The sequence below is a fragment of the Apium graveolens genome, chromosome 3, assembly GCF_009905375.1.
Source record: "Apium graveolens cultivar Ventura chromosome 3, ASM990537v1, whole genome shotgun sequence".
Taxonomy (NCBI): Eukaryota; Viridiplantae; Streptophyta; class Magnoliopsida; order Apiales; family Apiaceae; genus Apium; species Apium graveolens.
The window spans coordinates 283,967,369-283,990,789 of NC_133649.1; the positions used below are offsets into that span (position 1 = coordinate 283,967,369).

The 23,421-nt window shown below is 33.1% G+C and overlaps 1 protein-coding gene and 1 long non-coding RNA gene across 5 annotated transcripts in view; one reads left to right on the top strand and one right to left on the bottom strand.

Annotated features, from left to right (window-relative positions):
• LOC141713482 (uncharacterized) overlaps positions 1 to 23,421 on the top strand; it is a 40,472-nt gene that overhangs the window by 7,249 nt on the left and 9,802 nt on the right. For 2 of the 4 annotated variants that reach the window (XR_012571967.1, XR_012571968.1), the window contains exons 3-5: positions 2,513 to 2,730; positions 17,796 to 17,960; positions 18,194 to 18,353. This is a non-coding gene — a long non-coding RNA (uncharacterized LOC141713482). Of the gene's footprint in view, positions 1 to 2,512; positions 2,897 to 3,129; positions 3,291 to 6,052; positions 6,114 to 6,483; positions 6,550 to 7,043; positions 7,184 to 7,911; positions 8,471 to 17,795; positions 17,961 to 18,193; positions 18,354 to 23,421 lie in introns of those variants that run through there. The other 2 variants (XR_012571969.1, XR_012571970.1) reach the window with 2 other exon arrangements.
• On the bottom strand, positions 8,671 to 11,899 carry LOC141711095 (uncharacterized). The gene has a single exon (XM_074513533.1). It carries the CDS (start codon positions 11,864 to 11,866, stop codon positions 8,849 to 8,851), a length of 3,018 nt encoding a protein of 1,005 aa, XP_074369634.1. The 5' UTR covers positions 11,867 to 11,899; the 3' UTR covers positions 8,671 to 8,848.

Below are 23,421 nucleotides of genomic sequence, written 5' to 3' on the forward strand. Positions count from 1 at the left end.
ACTGTTTGTAGCACGCACAAACTTACATAAATTTATTTATTTTTTATGAAGGAGAACACTACAAGAATTTCTAATTATACCAACGAAAAATGTTCACAAAATCGGGTATGTTGGCAGTTACTAATGGATTGTCAACCGAACTGAGAAATTTGAAAAACTAACCGTATACCAACAAAACCATGATGGATTACTGCCAGATATTTATTAATGGATATTTCCGCTTGGAAAATAGACGCCAAAAATGCCCGTCAAACCACAACAAGGAAAATGCTAATGATATGCCGTCAAAATTTTGCCAACGATCTAGTAATGGAATACTACCATTTTAGAAATGGATTACCAAAATTACACTCACGTAAATGCAAACTTGCTACAATCCGTTATAATTCTATATGAGTTAAAGGTATATCTATTACTATTCCATTCGTACATTCAGCTTTCATATTTAATACTCCCTCCGTCCCAACCATTTCTTTACACTTTCCTTTTTGGGATGTACCTTCCAATTCTTTACATTTCAAAATTTTCCAAAAGTAGTAAAGTTTTTATAATATAAAAAGTAAACTCATCCACTACTTACCTCCACTATACCCACTTTATATATAAAATATTAATCGGTCTCACCACTTTACTCACTTTTTAAACTTTCCACCACTACTTTATCATTTTTCTTAACCTCCGTACCCAAACCAAATATAAACAAATGGTTGGGACGGAGGGAGTACCAATCTACCTTTTGTACTTTTACAACGTCTTATTAATTTAGTTTTAATCCTTCTCTACGGCAGATCATGTTACATCTTCTTCTTCCCCAGCATTGTTACACTGCCATTTCACTCTTTTTTTTGCTATCAAAATTGTTCAGCATTTCACTAACTTATATTTTAATTAGTTCTTATGTCCATAATGATATTATTTTAATATCAATGTTGTTAATACATGTTTTCATTTAGCTAAATTTAACCTTTCATTAGCATTACAAATTTAGTTAGTTTCTTATAAAATGTTACATGTGTCACAAGTACATAATTTTTAGTTTATTAGCTTTTTAGGAATCTTATAAATAACATTATTCTTGTTATTTTGTTTATTTATAACAGAAAAATTGTAATTTTATTTTCCCAATCTTAGTTGGTTTAAATTTAATTAACATTGTATATTCTAGCTGTGAATGTTTTTATTATTGTAGGGTACTAAAAAGTAGGGGTGAGCAAACAAAAACTGAAAAACCGAAACCGGACCGAAAAATCGAAAAACTGAATCGAAAAAAACTGAAACCGATAGAAACCGTAAAAAACCGTAACCGAATCGACGAACGGTTTGATAACGGTTACGGTTTTACTCCAAAAACCGAACCGAAAAACCGAACCGTTTATAATACATATAAATACATATTTAATTTTCTATTTATATAATTTAGAAATAATACATTATTAAATATATATATATATATATAATAAATTTGTTACCATACTAGTAGTCTGTTACTTCTTAACTTGGTATCACCTGATTAGTACTTTGTTCATTTTCATTTATAAAACTTTTTGTAATTTTCATTTCCTGCTACCTCGCATTTTTCAAGTTGTTTTTTTTTCTCGTACATTTAATTTTCTTTATTTTGTAGATAATAAAGTTAATAGGCTACATATGGTAGGTTCTAAATATTTCTTATTATTTTATTAAAAAATTAAATTTAAAATTATAAAAATTAAAAACCGAAAAAAATCAAAACCGAAATACGGTTAACCGAACCGAAAAAACCGTTCTGCACGGTTCGGTTACGATTAATAGATAGAAACCGAACCGAACCGAACCGACATGTATGGTTTGGTAACGGTTTCTGTAAAAACCGAACTGAACCGAATCGAACCGTGCACACCCCTACTAAAAAGTTCAATATAAATAATGATTGAATTTTGATGTATCAAAGAATTGACAGCGGAGGATACTTGCTCCGGAATTTTTAAGCGGTTTTTCGTCTTGAATGGGACATATTTTCAGTGTTCATGTTTCAAATGTGAAAATCGGAAATTATAAAATGCGAAAACGGTAAAATCACACTTATTAAAGAAAGCGTTTGTAAGAATAGCAAATTTTTCGAAGATGGATTCGGGAGACCATGTGATGTGTCTTATTTTAGTAAATTAGGTTTGTAATTTTGTTTTATAATTATTAAATTTTAATATGGGTCAAAATTTTAACTTAATTTGTACATTATACTCCTAAATTTTGGATTTAATTATGTTTCATATAAATATCAACTTGTAAAAGTAATTTTTTGCTCTTATTATATTTTATATAATATAATATATATGTAGAATGTGGGCCTATACATTAACCGATCAATAATATATTAAAAATTTTAAATTTAATATATATTTCACTTTAGAAAAAAAACAGAGCCAATAAATAACTCAATCCTAGCCATTCATATTAATTTAAAATCAAGATTTTACCTGTGCACACCTAATAAACATTTCAAATTAACGGGTTTCATTTCCCAACAATTCAGGGAACACAAGACACTGTCACTCACTTAGTCGTTTCATCAAGCACCTGGTGTGCACACATTTCAAACTAAGAAAACACCAAACCAGAGCTTGTAAAATGGTAAAGAAACCCTGGAAAATCATCCCACGACCTCTCCTGGAAACAATCCTCAACAACCACGCTAATCATCACCGTGTTTGAGGAGGGGGAGTATTATAGGGAAGCTGTTGCGGCGTTGAGGTTGGCCAAGGAGGTTATTAAGGTGCAGCAGAAGTGGAGAGGGAATACTGTTAGGGAGTTGAATCATAAAGGGGGGTTTTCGAGGTCGTTGGCGAATTCGGCTACTGATTGGCCTTGTCTTTTGTTGGAACTTTTGTCTGCTGCTTCGGAACTTGATTACTTTCAGGTAAGGGTCTTGCAGATATTTTGGTATCTTTTGTATAGCATAATATAGCATAAGAAGGAATATTTAGTTGAAAAGGTATAGGTGCAATCGTAAAGTTTAAAGTAATTACCAGATTCTAAGCATGAGCTGATAAACTACGAAAATACTTAATAGTGCATTTATTCGTTTTTGATTTGTAATGCTTGATCTAATTTATTTTTTTCTCTGCATATTTTCTTGCCATTACTGAGTAGCCCAAATTGGTGATCAACAATATTGATGTCCTAAAGAATGCTGAATTAGTAGATGATACAACGGTCCGTGGATCATTGTACCACGACAGTCTGATCTGGAGAATAATAGCTCTGGGTGCCAATGAAAGAATTCTCCCGGTCATTCTTTTGATGTCAGACAGGTAGTTACTGTTGCTGCATATTACTACCTCTGTCCCTCTCATTTCTTTATACTTTTTTTTTCAATGCTCGGCACGCATTTTAAGGTAAATATAAAATATGTTTCCTCAATTTTTAAAAAAAAAATTCTTTTTCTGTATAAAAGTTTAAACATTAAATTTTTTTTAAAAGATTTTTTGTTTTTAAACTACACTTTTACGGAGCCTTAAAGTGCGTGCCGACTCCCCGTTACCCAATGTAAAGAATTGAGGGGGACGGAGGGAGTACAACTTTGGTGTTTTCATTTGCAATTATGGTGCTTATTCGTCAATCTGTTATTTTTTACCTAGTGGCCAGTATGCTGTGTTGAGTAACCAGCTCATCTAAAACCTTAAGGTATTAAAGGAAGGCCCCGTAAGATCATATATTTAACACTCCCCCTCACTCGAAAGCCCATTTATGGGTTGAAGAGTGGAACACCGGCGCTCATCTTTGGGGCATTAATTGCCTTTAGTGTCCACATTAAATTGTGAGAATGTTGGGGGTGGCTGGGAATCGAACCTTAGTTCTCCCGCCAGCCTAAGCTCTGATATCATGTTGAGTAACCAGCTCATCTAAAACCTTAAGGTGTTAGAGGAAGGCCCCGTAGGATCATATATTTAACATGCTGGACTTATGACAGTTCCTTTAGTTGCTTTATACTTTTAGATTAGACTATCGAGTAGACATAATATTTGAGATATGACATATTAGGTACTATCTTAGTAAATTTAGTAATGTTTTATTTTCGTTTTTTTTTAGTTTGTTTTCACACAACACTATCCATTTGTTTCTTGATTGCCAATTTCCTTTCAAAAATCTAATTTGCACATTGCTACTTGAGGGAATTTAGGATCCTTAGGAAAAGAGTGTAAATAGAAATTGTAAATAATAATAAATGTTGTATATTGTGTGTTGTTGCAAAGGAAACTCCTCTCATCTAGACATATAGCATATTTATAATTTATAAATGAATGCAACCCTACTATAGACGCTTTTATTATACCATTTTACTCTTTCTTCTTGTATTTCACTTATCCTAGGAACTACCAATTTATAACTTTTTTCATTACTAGAAAAGTATTGAAAGACAGAGATTAGTGCATATTGATGTCACTGCAACTTGCTTTGCATATATAAAGATTGCAAAGAAAATTTGCACAGATCTGTGTGTCCACACTTGTGAAACTTGGAACACATTTTTTCTTTTCTTGAAGCTCTGAGGAAAACTTAATATGATAATATTCCTTTGATTTCAGTGAAAAATGAATTTATGCGAGTTTGAAGCACCTCGGTCATGAATATATAATTTGTCCCAAATGCTGGTAAACTTAATGAAGTGAAACATGGTTGTCACGTCGATGAGTCGAGGCGAGTCGACGGACCTCCCGACTAGTCGTTGACTAGTCGACAAAAAATAATAAATTATTATAAATTAAAAATGTAATATACATATATATATCCACACACACAAATGTATATATATTATGTATTTTAGATTTCTAAGTTCTAGGTTCAAAGTTCCAACTCCTTCCACAATGTTTTATTTAAGATTCTAAGGAATTAAGAATCGAACACTTGGAGAGACCGATGAAAAAACTAGAAGAGTTAAGAAATGACAACAAAGAAAAGTACTTGCAATCATCTAACAATTTAGTACAACAAAGAAAAGTATTTGCAATTATGTGAAATATGTAACAATTAATCAATACCAATTGTCTGAACAAAGAAAAGTATTCGCAATCATGTCAAATATGCAAAAAAAATTATGCAGATTTTTTTTTTACACTGAGCAGCTCGACTAGTCGACTAGTCAACCGCTTAGTCGACTGACCGATTAGTCGACCAGGCGACCGAAATATCGACATTCAGTTAGTCGACATGTTGAGTCGACATCCAATCACCGCTTAGTCGACTAGTCGCCGACTAGTCGCGACTAGTCGACCGACATGACAACCATGAAGTGAAAACCTAAGATGATAATAATCCTGTGATTTCATTGAAAAATGAATTTATGTGAGTTTGAAGCACATCGGTCATGGATATATAACTTGTCCTGAATGCTGGTAAACTTAATGAAGCGAAGCATCTGATTCATCCTACCTCTACATGCATTTCCCGTGTGCTAAATCTACCATTCCAATTTTATCATCTAAACATTACAATTGTTATGAGGTGCTTCTACCTGTAACATGAACCACACTGCTAATACAATTTTGGTTGCAATATTTAATTATATGTTACTGTTATTTTTAAGATTGACATTATTCGAATAGAACTGACTTAACAATTTAACTTGATTACTTGAACATGAAACACTAAATAATACCTTTGCTCAGCGAAGATACTGGGTAGCAGCCGGTCTAAGAAGCTTTCCAGCATTTTTTCCCCTTTAAGCTAAAATAAAAGCCAACCTAAATAGTTGTTAAGCTTTTTTACTAAACCTCATGAATGAAAGCATGAATTCACATTGTCACTACTTATAGAAAGATCTATCTGATAGAAAAGTGTTTCTTATGTGCCAGAGTTTTACTTTATACGTAATTATTTCACAAGCTCAGAATAACTGGTGGTAATTCTGTCACCTAGATTGTCAATGTGCATAGTGCATGCCATACATATAGCATTAATATCTGGTATACGTATTATTCATGTTTTTTAATTTTAAATTGTTATATTGTGTGATTCTTTTAATTCATTTTGTTTACAATTATAAACATTGTTTGTATTCATTAATGTTCTGCAGCTATTATTCCTACCGAGCTTTTATGGATTTTGGGTTTCCAGATATTTTTATCTCTCGAGAGGTAATCAAGTGAAATTTAAGTTATGAACCAGTATCTTTTTCGTTTATCTTGAGGCCATGTAATCACTATTTTCTCTCCCGGCTGTAATTATAAAGTGAAAAGGCCTAATTTAGTCTGGTCCTTTTTAAGGCCGAAGTAGTTCCTTCCTCTTGAACATTGCTTTCCCACAAAGTTGATGTTTTCTCAATGGTTTTCGTACATCATTTACACGAAATCAGGCCATCATATTCTCATGTTTTTTTAATGTACTTAATATTATTTAATAAAGTTGCACGTGCATGTTTTGCTGGCCATGTGGAGTTATAGTCTGCTATGATGTGTTATTTAAAATTTGAATATCTTAGCGTATCTGACCTTTTTCAACTTGCAGACCTTTGGATGGACTCCTTAAGAGGGTAAACTGCATATGGTTAATGATTATTTCAGTCCTGCTGAGGTGGGCTCAATTTTATAGACCAATATGACAATTTAAAGGCGTGATTTCTTTTTACAGTCTATGAAGAGCTAATTTGAACTTTGACGTTATATCTTGAAATTGTAGTGGAATGTGATTGTTGAGGTTCTAGGGCCAAACCCACGGCATCTGTTTGAGCTATATGCACTTAAAAAAAGCAACTATTACCAAAATAAGTATTACTGAATGAGATTTTTTTTTTAACTCACACACTCACTTTACCTTCGACAAGACTTAAACCCTCGAAATCCTGTAAATGGGGTGATGGCACTGTCTGTAGAGCACGAGCTCTCTGCTGAAGTTCATTTTCATAGATGATTTTGTTCTGGTCGAGAAGATATAAATTATTTTATTTTAACTGCACAAGAAATTTCAAATATGATCAGGATCTTTTAGGCTAATTTGTTGTTATTGGCTGATGCAAGATCCATTACTTTCTTCTTTTTGGTATAGATCAATTCTTTTTTTCTTTTCAGCTGAAATGAGTCATGAAGCGGATATTTACGATAACATGCCATCATGGAATGATGATACTGGGTTTGCTGACCATTTTGATGATGGAAATGATTGTAGTGATGTTGAAGAATCAAATACACTGGTCTCTCAGCCTCGTCAGGTTTGTTTACATTATATTCCGATGATCCAATCTACCGTTGCTTCAGCTATTAATCAATTGACATATTTGGAAACACTCTAATATTTTTTCCTATGGATCTGAGAAATCATTAGTGAGGAGTTCTACCTCTTCCCTTCGTTTCACTGAAACCTATTGTAACATCAATGCTTGATGACAATTTACTCATTATACCTTTGCATTATATTTCTTCACTGTTAGTATAACGAAAGTTACACTATTCCGTTCTAATAAAAAAATATTATTACCCGAGTAACACAGGTAAATAAGATTAAAGTCCAGTATGACAGAAAGTCCAAACAAGTTGATGTTCAGGCACTAAAAGAAACTCTTTGGGGGTCTTTGCAAGAATCTCAAGTGCGGTCTGTTCGAGTAGTTGATTTATCTCGTTCTCGACAGTTGTTTATATTTGACATCAAGTTTTCTCATTCTAGCATAAGCTCCCTTGAAATAAAGAATTATATCTTGGAAGGTCTATGTAATTTTATACTGAAGTGGGACATTTTAAGATTTAATTCTTAATTAGGATGTTTAAGATTTAAAACAAGGTATTGCAGCAACTTTTCTGATATGGCTTGTGAATTGTGATATTATGCTGCTTTTTGAACACAGTTTATTTAATTAAAGGTAGGTATATTAGATGTCAGTCTGTTGCTTCTAAATTCTGATATCTTTCCATGCTGCCATCGTCTTGTTTTTCCAATGTAAAGGAGCAGGGGGAAACAATATCTATCAAGGATGCCTTGGCCACATTTCCTGATGACTGCAGGGCAGCTGAATCCCTCAAAGACATCTCACCGCACTTGCTTTATATGTTTGCTGCACCTAGCAAATGAACACGGACTGAGTATCCAGGGCCGGGAGAGTTTGGACGACTTGAGCATTCATCTTCCACAACAGCAATGATCTGTTAAAAGGAGCAATAATTATAAGTTCACTGCACTCATCTTTTGATGTTGATGGATATTCCTGGACAGTATTTGGTTGCCCCTATAATATTTTAACCTGTTGTCCTTTTGGCATGAAAATAATTTATATTGATATACGGTTACCTTGAAATGTGAATTTATCACAGCCTCACAGGCAATGGAGTGCGTAGTGCTATTGCTGATTGAATAATCGGTAGCCTCGTCTTCTCTCCAAAATTTAAATGTATGGATTTGATGATAATGGTCGGATTTTGTTTTATTAACTTTAAGCTGGCTTCTGAACAAAAGTCTACACTTTCAATCTGGATAACACTAATTTTCTTGGAGCTTTGTTATATTAAGGTTGGAATGGTTACTATTGATTCATATCGAATGTCCTGCCTAAGCTCCATGGCTCTAATGATTTTCAAAACAATGTTGTTCCAGTAAATGTCATCCTTTCTTCAAAGATTATAACAGATGCAGATTTGAAAGTTTTTCTGTCACTATTACATTCAGAGTCATTGGGAATATCATAAACTTTTTCTGCAACTACTGGCTCAGATTGATTTTATTGAAAGAAAAGAAAAAAAACACTCAAGAGATTTCACCCTGTCAAACACAATCTATTTATAATATGGTGAATGGCAAAGAAACACCCAGCCAAATGTTAGGTAGATATTACAGAGTACTAATCAAAGTAAGAATCTAGTAACAGCAAACAGAGTCATTTCTGGAATTACACAAACATAGTCAATTCAGTCCGGCTGTAGATGTTTCGCTCCTCATCATAAAGTGAAGGATAAGCAGCCACCATTGCATCTTGAGCGCCAATGTAGAGTGAGTTGTACAACTTCCAGTATACTTGTCTAACCTTTCTTGCTGGATGAAACAACCCCTGAAGATAGTAGTTAAGTACAACAGCTGCGCCTAATGCAACCCTCATCGCTTCAATGGCTTCCATGACAGCATTTATGACATGCGGTGAAGTCTCAAATATGTTGGGCCAGACGTGGTTCATCAAGTGAACCAATGCATCCTCACATCCCAGACCAGCCACACCCAGAGCCATGTGCTTGACGGCTGATGCAGCGGTCTGCCTGTGAACCAGATCCCTGTCCATCAGAGCATCTACAAGTAATGGAGTCACGGCATATATGTAATCTTTACCCATTTCACCAATGTACTCGAAAAGAAAGGAGAGAGATTTCAGAACACCATTCTGCACATTTAGCTCAGGAACACCATACTCATTCATCAAGGCAGGTAACACTGTAAAAGGTGAACAAGTTTCTGCAACTATTGCAATTGCCACAGTTGTGCACACGCGATTCTGGCGTTCCTGAACCTTGAGATTGTTCAACAAGGTTGCCAGAACATCTTGTGGTCCAATAGCTTTTGCAATGTACCCAAAAGTATTCACTGTAGCTCGACGAATTCCCTTTTTGTGGGCTTTAAGCATCTCAAGAAGCTCAAAGCATATCCTCACCCACTCCCTAGCAGGAATGAACTCAGCTCCACGATCAGCAATTCGACCAACAAGATCAATACAGTTCTCCTGAACCTTCTCATGCCTATTCTTCAAAATTGGGGTCAACCGTGGAAGCAAATCTTTGATTGGAGGAGTCATTTTAGACATACCAATACTATTCACAATTGCTTTTAGTGCTCCCAGTATTGATCCCAAGACTTCAGGATATTCTTCTCCCAAATACTCGTACAAAACAACCCCAAGATGTCCCATAAGTTGCTCTTCCTGGCATTGTTTCATGACCACTGCAACCCGTGTAATGAGATCTGCTGCATGCTGTCTAAGCTTTGCACTCTTGTTGTTCAGACGCCACTTAATTGTACCACATATCTGAAGAAGGTAAGGCTTCACCCTCTTCCCTAAAGAATTCACTACTGCACTGAACCCATTAAGCATCACATTAGAATCATCACTGGTCTGCTCTTGGAATGCATAAAGCATGCCATCAATTAAAAGCTCTTCCAATCGAGCATCAATATCAGATGCACCCAGGTCTGCTATCACCTTCCCGATTGTCTCCATAACCATTCCCCTATACGGTTCACTCTCATCTTTAAGGCCCTCCATTATTCGTCCAACAATATCAGCAACTCCAGCTTTGTTTCCTATTTCAACAGTAGTCTCAACAAGCTGTTTATAATTTCTACGATCCAAAGCCATCCTCCTAACCCAAAAATTGCGGAAAAATTCAGGCAACATTTCACTTCGAATATAATTAGCCTCTACACCTTCAGTGCTAACACACTGCTTAACCACTCTTAACACAATCTTCTTCATTTCCTCATCGGGTGACTGAAACTCACGTATCAAGATAATCATGACTTCTTTTGTATAGTAACTTGCATATACCGCATCCATTAGTGGTATAATGAAACCAATTGCCTTCAAGAAAGCAGCCAAGACTTTCCCACGGTGTGACCTAATACCCTTCCATAGCGGCTTCAAAACTGAGTCAAAGCTTTCAATACCATATGGAGCAGAGGCCTCTGCAAGAGCTGCTAAAGACAGAGCCGTAATAGTTCTGACCTTCTGATTCTCATCATTCAGACCATGTTGGATAATTTCTACAAGAGAACGCAAGTGAGGAAGAACTGCACAGCCTATCAGTATAGCAATTTGCTGAACAATCTTAATACCCGTGTGACGAGCTTGCCATGACTTCTTACTTTGACATACAGCTTTCAAGAATGGAAAAATGGCAGGTATCCCTAGTGCAGAAGCAACAACACTGAAGGCTCTCGCAGTGGTGTTCCTCACATACTCATCAATGTTATCAATATCAGGACGCATTGCAGAAATCATTGTAGGCAGGCCAGCTGCTTTGCTGAGATTGGATATAATTTCTCTTCCCTCTACACGAGCATAATAGTCTTGATCAATTAATAAAGGCTCAATCACCACAAGGATTTTGTGTACATAAGGACGTACCAAATCATCCAGTTTATATAATACTCTGTCAATGACCTTGACCAAAAGATGTCTCTCCTGATCTTCCAAGGTAGGTTGCATGAGAAGCGGCAGTATCTGACTAAACAATTGGCCAGCACCAAACTCCCTGGCCTTATCAGTAAGCTGTCTCAAAGCCGTTTTACGCTGAGCCGGTGTTCCATTCTTCACCTTAAACAACAATTTCATAATTTTTCGCCCTTTCTGCTCCTCAGCAGACAGTTTATCTTCTTCTTCATCTTCCTCATTCAGCAAAGCTCCGAAGAACTGGTAATCTTCGGGCTTCATGATTGGCAAACCGCCTGGCAATTCCTTGGGAACATCGAATTGCTGACCTCTATTCTCTTCAGGAATTGCATAAAGTGGAGTTGCCATTGGAGTGGGGGTAGCAATGAGTTTCCTAGCAGGTGTTCTGATAGGCACATATGAAGCCGGAGGATCTAAAATTGTATATCCTTTCTCTGGGAACATCGAGTCGAGTTCTTGATCACTCAGCAAGTAGTTAATGTTAATAGCCCCCGGTGTTGGGGTAGCAAGTTCAACTCCTCCCACTGGTGTATAATAAGCAGTTGCAGCTTTGTTGCACTCCATTGGTGTTGCACTCCCCATGTCTGCAGCAGGTGTCTCATCCCACCTTGACCTCTGTCGTTTTGGTGTTGGGGTCGACATAGCATCATCCCAAGTCGTCATTCCAGCGCCAGGAGTCATTGCACCAGCATTAACTTCTGTAGTCTCATCCCACCTGGATGACTCTCCTCTCTTTCTCTTCAGACCTTCCATGCTGTTATTGTTATGTTTGTTTGTGTGGGTGCATCCCCCTCGGCCTCTATATATAGGGTGTAGACGATTCGATTCATAATAGAATTAGCAATATCTTTTTATCTATTCATGTTAGAATTACCAATATCTTTTAATACTTGTCACCATAATTTCTATTCATGATAGAATTAGTAATATCTTTTAATCTATTCATGATAGAATTAGCAATATCTTTTAATACTTGTCACCATAATTTCTATTCATGATAGAATTAGCAATATCCATAAAATTATTAGTAATATCTTTTAATATCTTAAAATATCATTTTCACTGTCCTCTTTTTTCTACGAATTCGGCATATTATCAGAAAATAGCTGTAATAAATTTTTTTAATTATTTTTGGGGAAATGTTAAGATATATTGATTAAAATCATATTAAAAAATTATTATAAATTTTAAAATTATCTTGCATAACAAGATGGGGAAAACGTAGTAAACACAATCCTTAAATATTTTTTGACGATTCAATATGTTAGATATATTGATTATAGTCGTATGAAAAAAATTATTATAATTTCTGAGATTAGTCTCGCATAATAATAATAATATTTTTCATTATTATATATTAATTATTATATATTGATAATTTCATTTAATATTATTATAATTCTAAAATTATTATAAATTGATAAAAAATAATTAAAAATTAATAATATTAGTCAAAATATTAAATATTAAATTTTTTAATTATAAATTCTAATTATAATATTTGAAATTGAATATTTAGGTTTATAATTGGTTTAAATATTATTTTTATTCAATATTTTAATACTATAAAATAAAAATATTTATTACTTTAGAATTTATATAGGAGTATTCAATTGTAACATAAATATTTAATTTTATATATTAAAATTATAATATTACAGTTTCGGTATAAAGAAATAATTATTTAATATTTTTATAATAATAATAATAATTATTACTATTATTGTAAAATGAGGGAAGTTATGACATTGTAAGCAAAGGATGGGGTTGTTTCTTATTTAGCAAAAGAAAAAGAGGACTGGACAGTTGTGGCATCAAAAAGTAGCGGGCCATCCACGAATAGCTAACTCGAGAAAAAAGGAAAGGGGAAGTTTCTCGGGCGATATCGTTTCTTAATTTACTTTTTTTTTGCCTACCAATGGACCCAAAACCAAACCAAAGCCCTCTCTTATCATCCTTATTGTTCCGCCGGTCTATTATATTATCATTATTGTCATTAATTTTGTCCCGAGATATTATCCACATTATATTATTATATCAGGTGATATTATTATCTCAATTTTATATTATGATAATTATTAATTTATTTGACTCGATGGAGTAAAATGTGAATTTTGATTGATGGATAAAAAAAACTAGAAAAATGAAGTAGTATTTATACAAACATCTCGTTCATGATATCTGCAATAATCTCTTCTCCTTTTCGGTGACTACTCCTATATATAATATTACAATGACGAATCATCTTTCTCGCCAAGAAAGAGAAAAAGAATGCTCTCAGATTTTATTCTCCATAATATTATTAATTTTTGTGATGGTCGTATTGTTGTTCCCTCTTCTACAGGATCTTCTTCAGGGACAGTTTATCATATCCGGTTTCAAGTTTTCAAAATTCGAAATCGACTCGCTTATTATTAATAAAATCAACGAGTCTCGAAGTATTAGTGGAACATGACATCATCAAATTAAGTGAGAGTTTGACATTATCAGAAAATGTCATCCATAAAAGGAGAGCTTGACATATTAGGAATAATGATGTCAACTATACTCGATTTTTTTTAATGGTCATATTGTTCTTCCCTCCCCTACCCCCTATAGGGAGACTTTATCATATCCAATGCCAAATTTCTAAAATTCGAAATCGACTCGCTTACTGTTCCAACTTCAACCTCTCAGAACCTACAATTAGATCTCATTGGAACATCAACATAAATTTAACCAATTTTCATAGTGTTGATTTATCTTTCAACTCCTTTAACAATCATTTCTCGGTATTTTACGAAATTCAAGAAGGTGCAATTTTGGAGAAGAAACTTACTTGGTTTGATATGAATTTAAATAAGCGTAACGTATATGTAACCCTAAACTTCCGGGGATCGCCAGACAATGTAGATGACATGATCATGAAAGTTATCAGTGAGAGTATTGCGAATAATATTGAAAATCAAATTTAATCACTGTCTTAGTACGTAAAATTTCAGTGGAACTCCTAGCCAAAAATTATCTGGCATCTTTTCTCCGGGCATTGGCAATTTAACAAATCTCCAGAGTATACGAGTATTTTATGTAAGATGCGTGTGTTCTTCTCAGTCTTTTTGATCTTATACCGACTAGGCCTGTTCAAATTTTGTTACTGATTTTGTTGTGTAATATGTTGCAGACTCTTACATAACAACAACATAACTGGACTTATTCCAATAAAGTTGTGAAGGCTCAGAAATCTGCACACTCTTGATCTTTCAGATTATATATACTTCCTGCAGGAACATTGAGTCAAGTCCAACTCCTCCTACTGGGTTCATATAATAACTTGCTACAGCTTTGGTGCACTCCAATAGTGTCATACCAATTTTTTGCATAATTCTCATGAATTCATCCCCATAAATTATTCTTATTTGAATATCGACCGGTGATCAGATCAACGGATTGTCGAGCCCACGAAGCACATAATTGTAATTCTTCGAAATGAATCCAGTTAGTACCCATTAAATATGTTAAATATATAATAAGTTCAAAGAAAAATAATAGTGAGAAGATAGAATTTTGGGTATTGTAAAATTTGGTGCAAGCAATTAAGTAGAAGAAGTAATATATACACACAAATTTCGGACCGTTACTCATGTGACATGCATCAAATATATAGTCGTTGTAGTGTGAAAAGTAAAATAAAAAGACACAAGACCCACTGATTGCAGCCCGTTGCAACGACCGTTGAGAACTAAAGTTGAGGCTCCTGAATTGATGGAGTTTCAAAAATTGAAGCCATCAATCCTCATACGGTGCATACTCATTTTGGTGTGGCCCGTAAAAATGATGTTGAATCAATCTAAATACATATCCCGGTGCATGTGCTCTAATAGGGGCAAGAGTGGTCACTCGACCTCCCTTAAAAAAAATTCTTGATTTTATATATATTCATAGGATACATATCTTTAAAAGAACCCCGTTAATATTTATTTTTGTGGTAATAATTTTACCAGCTGGGGCAATAATATAATTATTAGGAACGAAAATAATGAGTGATGCACTTTTTTTATATTAATAGTCTTTTTTAATTGGATGTTGAGCAAAAATCTCAAATTATCGTTAATTGCCCCATAATGCTACAAGAAAGTGAAGAATTAGAGAGTATAAAATCGAGATTGAACATATTGCAGCCGATAAGTAACCATCACCGATTTTTTTTAAAAATTCTACGACCCCCTTAACTCTAAAACTCCACAGGTTGCATTCCCCATGTTTGCAGTAGTCTTATCCCACCTTAACAGTTGCATTCCCCATGTTTGCAGTAGTCTTATCCCACCTTGACCCCCGATGTTTTGGTGTTGGGGTCGACATAGCATCCCAAAGAGTTTATCCACCCGTAAGCGGTGTAGCATCCGAATCAACATCTGGAGTTTCATAGATGTCACCCATCTCTTTTTTCTTCAAACCCTCCTTCATGACTGTTTGTAGCACGCACGAACTTACATAAATTTATTTATTTTTTATGAAGGAGAACTCTACAAGAATTCCTAATTATACCGACGAAAAATGTTCACAAAACCGAGTCGGTTGGCAATTACTAATGGATTGTCAACCGAACTGAGAAATTTGAAAAACTAACCGTATACCAACGAAACCATGATGGATTACTGGCATATATTTATTAATGGATATTTCGCTTGGAAAATAGACGCCAAACCACAACAAGGAAAATGCTAATGATATGCCATCAAAATTTTGCCCACGATCTATTAATGGAATACTAACATTTTAGAAATGGATTACCAACATTACACTAACGGAAATGCAAACTTGCTACAATCCGTTATAATTCTATATCAGATAAAGGTATATCTATTACTATTCCATTCGTATATTCAGCTTTCATATTTAATACCAATCTACCTTTTGTACTTTTACAACGTCTTATTAATTTAGTTTTAATCCTTCTCCACGACAGATCATATCACATCTTCTTCTTCCCGAGTATTGTTGCACCGACATTTCACTTTTTTTGTTTGCTATCAAGATTGTTCAGCATTTCACTAACTTATATTTTAATAGTTCTTATATCAATAATGATATTTTTTTAATATCAATGTTGTTAATACATGTTATTATTTAGCTAAATTTAACATTTCATAAGCATTACAAATTTAGTTAGTTTCTAATAAAATGTTACATGTGTTACAAGTACATAATTGTTAGTTTATTAGCTTGTTTAGGAATCTTATAAATAACATTCTTCTTGTTATTTTGTTTATTTATAACAAAGATATTGTAATTTTATTTACCCAATCTTAGTCGGTTTAAATTTAGTTAACATTGTATATTATAGTTGTGAATGTTTTAATTATTGTAGGGTACTAAAAAGTAGGGATGAGCAAATAAAACCAAAAAACCGAAACCGGACCGAAAAAACCGAACTGAAAAAAACCGAAACTGACAGAAACCGTAAAAATCGTAACCGAACAGAACCGACGGAACAGTTTGGTAACGGTTACTATTTTACTCTAAAAACCGAACCGAAAAAACCGAACCGTTTATAAACCGAACTCAATCTTAGTTCGGTTACGGTTAATAGATAGAAACCGAACCGAACCGACATGTACGGTTTGGTAACGGTTTTCTGTAAAAACCGAACCGAACCGAACCGTACACAACCCTACTAAAAAGTTCAATATAAATAATGATTGAATTTTGATGTATCAAAGAATTGACAGTGGAGGATACTTACTCCGGAATTTTTAAGCGTGTTTGAAAATTTTATGCAACATGTTATATCTCTTCATCTTGAATGAGATATATTTTCAGTGTTCATGTTTCAAGTGTGAAATCGTAAATTCTAAAATGCGGAAAACGGTAAAATCACACTTATTAAAGAAAGCGTTTGTAAGAATAGCAAATTCTTCGAAGATGGACATTTCCAAGTTCGGGAGACCGTGTGATGTGTCTTATTTTAGTAAATTATATTTGTAATTTTGTTTTATAACTATTAAATTTTAATATGGGTCAAAATTTTAACTTAATTTGTACATTATACTCCTAAATTTTGGATTTAATTATGTTTCATATAAATATCAACTTGTAAAAGTAATTTTTTGCTCTTATTATATTTTATATAATATAATATATATGTAGAATGTGGGCTTATAAATTAACCGATCAATAATATATTAAAAATTTTGAATTTAATATATATTTCACTTTAGAAAAAAACAGAGCCAATAAATAACTCAATCCTAGCCATTCATATTAATTTAAAATCAAGATTCACTTAAACATGTGCACACCTAATATTTACCGACTTTTTAGTTCGATAGGTAAATTAAAAAAGAATAAATATATAAGCTCCAAATCTATAAAATCAGGATATATTTAATCCTGTTAAACATTTCAAATTAACGGGTTTCATTTTACAAAATATAAATAGGGTGATTTCATATTTAGCGAGAGCCAAGAAAGCCCAACAATTCCGGAAACACAATACATTGTCACTCACCTAGTCATTTCATCAAGCACCTGGTGTGCACACACTTCAAACTAACAAAACACCAAACCAGAGCTTGTAAAATGGTAAACAAACCCTGTAGAATCATCCCACGACCTCTCCTAGAAAACAATCCTTAACAACCACGCCAATCATCACCGTGTTTGAGGAGGGGGAGTATTATAGGGAAGCTGTTGCGGCGTTGAGGTTGGCCAAGGAGGTTATTAAGGTCAGCAGAAGTGGAGAGGGAATGTTGTTTGGGAGTTGAATCAGAAAGGGGGGTTTTCGAAGTCGTTGGCGAATTCGGCTACTGATTGGCCTTGTCTTTTGTTGGAACTTTTGTCTACTGCTTCGGAACTTGATTACTTTCAGGTAAGGGTCTTGCAGATATTTTGGTATCTTTTGTATAGCATAATATAGCATAAGAAGGAATATTTAGTTGAAAAGGTATAGGTGCAATCGTAAAGTTTGAAGTAATTACCAGATTTTAAGCATGAGCTGATAAACTACGAAAATACTTAATAGTGCATTTATTCATTTTTGATTTGTAATGCTTGATCTAATTTATTGATTTCGCTACATATTTTCTTGCCATTACTGAGTAGCCCAAATTGGTAATCCACAATATTGATGTCCTAAAGAATGCTGAATTAGTAGATGATACAACGGTCCGTGGATCATTGTATCACGACAGTCTATCTGGAGAATAATAGCTTTGGGTGCCAATGAAAGAATTCTCCCGGTCATTCTTTTGACGTCAGACAGGTACTTACTGTTGCTGCATAGTACAATTTTGGTGTTTTCATTTGCAATTATGGTTGTTATTCGTCAATCTGTTATTTTTTACCTAGTGACCAGTATGCTGGACTTATGACAGTTCCTTTAGTTGCTTTATATTGTTAGATTAGACTATCGAGTAGACATAATATTTGAGATATCACATATTAGGTACTATCTTAGTAAAGTTAGTAATGTTTTATTTTCGTTTTTTTTAGTTTGTTTTCACACAACACTATCCATTTGTTTCTTGATTGCCAATTTCCTTACAAAAATCTAATTTGCACATTGCTACTTGAGGGAATTTAGGATCCTTAGGAAAAGAGTGTAAATAGAAATTTTAGAGAATAATAAATGTTGTATATTGTGTGTTGTTGCAAAGGAAACTCCTCTCATCTAGACATATAGCATATTTATAATTTATAAATGAATGCAACCCTACTATAGACGCTTGTATTATACCATTTTACTCTTTCTTCCTGTATTTCACTTATCCTAGGAACTACCAATTTATAACCTTTTTCATTACTAGAAAAGTATTGAAAGACAGAGATAAGTGCATATTGATGTCACTGCAACTTGCTTTGCATATATAAAGATTGCAAAGAAAATTTGCACAGATCTGTGTGTCCACACTTGTGAAACTTGGAACACATTTTTCATTTTCTTGAAGCTCTGAGGAAAACTTAATATGATAATATTCCTGTGATTCCAGTGAAAAATGGATTTATGCGAGTTTGAAGCACCTCGGTCATGAATATATAACTTGTCCCAAATGCTGGTAAACTTAATAAAATTTAAGCGGGTTTAAGCGGAATTAAGTGGATTTTGAACGATTAAGCGGTTTTTGACCAATTAAAAGGGGAATTAAAAATTATTAGAAAAAAATAAATCTTATTTTTAAAAAAGGTATAATTTGATATTTTTAAATTTTACTTGTATTTTTTAAGTTGATTATGATTTTGTGAATGATTATTTTATTAATTTATTATAATACGTGAATGTTATCTCTTTATTCAAAAAAATATTCATTACTTTTAATATATACATATTAATTAATTTATTTATAATCCGATTAAGCGTCCGCTTGTAAAACCGCTTAAGCGCCCGCTTTAGCGCTTAAGCGCTAGAAGGTGACCTCACCGCTTAGGTCCGATTTGCGCTTTTTACAACACTGAGAAAAAGAGGACATGGGAGTTGTGGCATCAAAAAGTAGCGAGCCATCCACGAATAGCTAACTCGAGAAAAAAGGAAAGGAGAAGTTCCCCGGGCGATCTCGTTTCTTACTTTACCTTTTTTTTTTGCCTACCAATGGACCCAAAACCAATCCAAAGCCCTCTCTTATCATCCTTATTGTTCCGTCAGTCTCGATTATATTGTCATTATTGTCATTAATTTTGTCCCAAGATATTATCCACATTATATTATTATATCAGGTGATATTATTATCTCAATTTTATATTATGATAATTATTAATTTATTTGACTTGATGGAGTAAAATGTGGATTTTGATTGATGGATAAAAAAACTAGAAAAATGGAGTAGTATTTATACACACATCTCGTTCATGATATCTGCAACAATCTCTTCTCCTTTTCGGTGACTACTATATATAATATTACAATGGCGAATCATCTTTCTCGACAAGAAATAGAAGAAGAATGCTCTCAGATTTTATTCTCCATAATATTATTAATTTTTGTGATGGTCATATTGTTGTTCCCTCTTCTACAGGATCTTCTTCAGGGACAGTTTATCATATCCGGTTCCAAATTTTCAAGATTCAAAATCGACTCGCTTATTATTAATAAATTCAACGAGTCTGGAAGTATTAGTAGAACATGACATCATCAAATTAAATTAGAGTTTGACATCATCATATAATGTCATCCATAAAAGGAGAGCTTGACATATCAGGAATAATGATGTCAACTATACTCGATTTTTTTAATGGCCGTATTGTTCTTCCCTCCCCTACCCCCTATAGGGAGACTTTATCATATCTAATGCCAAGTTTCTAAAATTCGAAATCGACTCGCTTACGGTTTCGAACTTCAACCTCTGAGAACCTACTATTAGATCTCATTGGAACATCAACATAAATTTAACCAATTTTCATAGTGTTGATTTATCTTTCAACTCCTTTAACAATCATTTCTCGGTATTTTACGAAATTCAAGAAGGTGCAATTTTGGAGAAGAAACTTACTTGGTTTGATATGAATTCAAATAAGTGTAACGTATATGTAACCCTAAACTTCTGGGGATCGCCAGACAACGTAGATGACAAGATCATGAAAGCTATCAGTGAGAGTATTGCGAATAATGTTGAAAACCAAATTTAAGGACCGTCTTTTACTAAATTGGTTATGGTGGGATAAGAATCCCTACTTCAGAATCAGCTGCAATTTGCAGTCGTCTTTAAATTCTTCGGAGAAGATGTGTGCAGATTTGTTGATCAATGATTCTCAAGCATGCAAAATTGTTATATATTGAGGGGTTGGCCGAAATGAACATCATAGTTTCGAGTATTTAATTATTTTAATATGATATATATATATTATTTTAAATATTGAGAACTATATTGATGATCACTCTTCCACAAAGACGCAAATATTTAGTTATAAATTGTTATGCTTAAAGTTCAGTATATTAACGAGTTTTGTTTATGTTAGAATACTAATATGAGATCATATAAAGGGCCTTTTTCTAAAACCCATGAGATTTTAGAGTGACTAGTTCCTTAACATGGTATCAGAGTTCAGGTCGGTGGAATATGGTTCAGTTGTGTAATGAGAGGGAGTTCCATATTTAGATAAGGCCTTTCAGAATCTCATTGGCATTATCTACTTTGGTATCATAAGCACCGCAAGTAGTTCTCAATTAAATTTTTAAGTTATGTATCACATTTGAATATGTTAAGTATTGCTCCTGTTAGCGTCCTTTTGTAATCTCAATTCTACTTCGAAAAATTATGTAAACTCATTTTAAATTTCTACATGGTAGCTTGTTAAATTAGATGCAGGCATTGTTAAATACAACCTTTTGATGTGCTTCTCTAATTCTCTTAATGAAACTTCCTTGTTATGATGAAGAAAAACATTTGAGTAATGTTCTTTTCAAACATGCTCACCATTCTAGATAAGAAGGTTTTGGTTATTAAGAATTTGTGTATCTATAGTTTTGATGAATCATTAGTCTTAAAAATAAAAATAAAGATAGAGGTTGTGTTATGATTTTAAACATTTCTTTGGTTTTCTTGTATTTCAAATGGTTTGCTTTCTCCTAAAGGTGTCAACTTTGAAGGTTAAAATTTAAACTTTCTTCACTAAAGTTAGTCAAGAAAATATTTTTCTTTTCTCGTGGTTTATATAAAAATAAGACTAATTTACACTTTGCATCCCAAAATTTGGTTGAATCTCACTTCAGGTTTAATATTTTAAACTAAAACGGTTTGCACCCCAAAGTTTATAAACGCTGTCAATAAGCATCCCTTGAACGTTTCTGACGTTAAGTCAGACGTTAACGCTATTGTCAGAGGGGTATTTCTGGTAATGTATATTTTCAAAAAAATTACGCAAACGTAAATTACAGTCTACATCCCATATTTTATCTTTAATCTCATTTTAGGTCTATAAATTTAAATAATAACAGTTTGCATCCCACAATTAATTTAAATAAATAAACAAATTTATCTAAAATATTCAATTTTCTTTTTCCAAGTTTATATAATTTAAAATGAAATATAATAAGTTGAAGTATAATACTCTCTCTATTCCACCCAATTCTTTACATTGGAATATGAAGGCTCGACACGCATTTTAAAACTCTTATGAAATATAGTTACCTCATTTTTTTTAAATTCTTTTCTTCTAATTAAAAATTTAATATTAAATTTTTTATAAAAGAAAAAAATTTTAAAATTAATTATGGTACTATAAATTGTAGTAGCCTCAATTATGAGACGGATGGAGTATCATATTAAGAAAAAATAGTAAATAATCATTAGCTAAATAAAACAAGCGTAACGAGAATAATTAAAGATAGTCTAATCCTAATACTTGAATATTATTTTAAACGGACTAGATTATATAATATTATATGTTATCTACTTGTACAATACTTAAAATATATACTTAAATTCATAAATAACTTATGCTTTTATAATTTGTAAATTTTATAAATAAAGTAATATCATATTATAATATTCTTAATCATCTTTCTCTCTATTTTCTTTCTGATTTCAGTTATATTATAAATGTGAAAACGACACTGAATTAATTATTATTTTATGAGTTTCATGTAAGTCATAACATCTTAGAAATTGACTTTTAGAACTTAATATACAACAAATATAGTAAAGATTCCGCGTTAAAAAATTATATAAACTAGACCAAATTAACTAATGGTCCAGTTTTAAAATCCTAATGTGAACATAAAAAATAATATAACTCGATTTATTTTTTGATAATTTGTAATTACCATTATTTTTTGATAACTGAATTTCAAAACTCTAGGATGCAAAGTAAGATTTGAGGAAAATTTTAGGATGCAAACTGAAATATAAAAATATTACCAAAAATGCCCTTCTGACAATTAACGTTAACGTCTAACTTAACAGCAAAACTACCAAAGGGATGCAAAAAGTCACCGTTTTTTAAGTTTAGGATGCAAACTGTTAAGGTTAAAAGTAATAGTACCAAAGTGAGATTCAACCAAACTTTTGGGATGCAAAGTGCTTAATTAGTCTAAAAATAACTATAGTGCAAGCTTTGATGGGCATTAAAACTTTCTTGGTGGATCCTCGTGTTGTTCTTGATAATTTGGATGGTGATCCTGTTGATCTATGTAGCTGGACTATAATACTTGTTCTGCTGAAAGCTTGGTCATTGGCCTGTAAGTTCATATTAAATCCAGTTTAAAAGTTTTATGATACATAGTTATTGATTCTTCTTAATATGTAAAATTTCAGTGGAACTCCTAGCCAAAAATTATCTGGCATCTTTTCTCGAGGCATTGGCAATTTAACAAATCTCCAAAGTATATGAGTATTTTA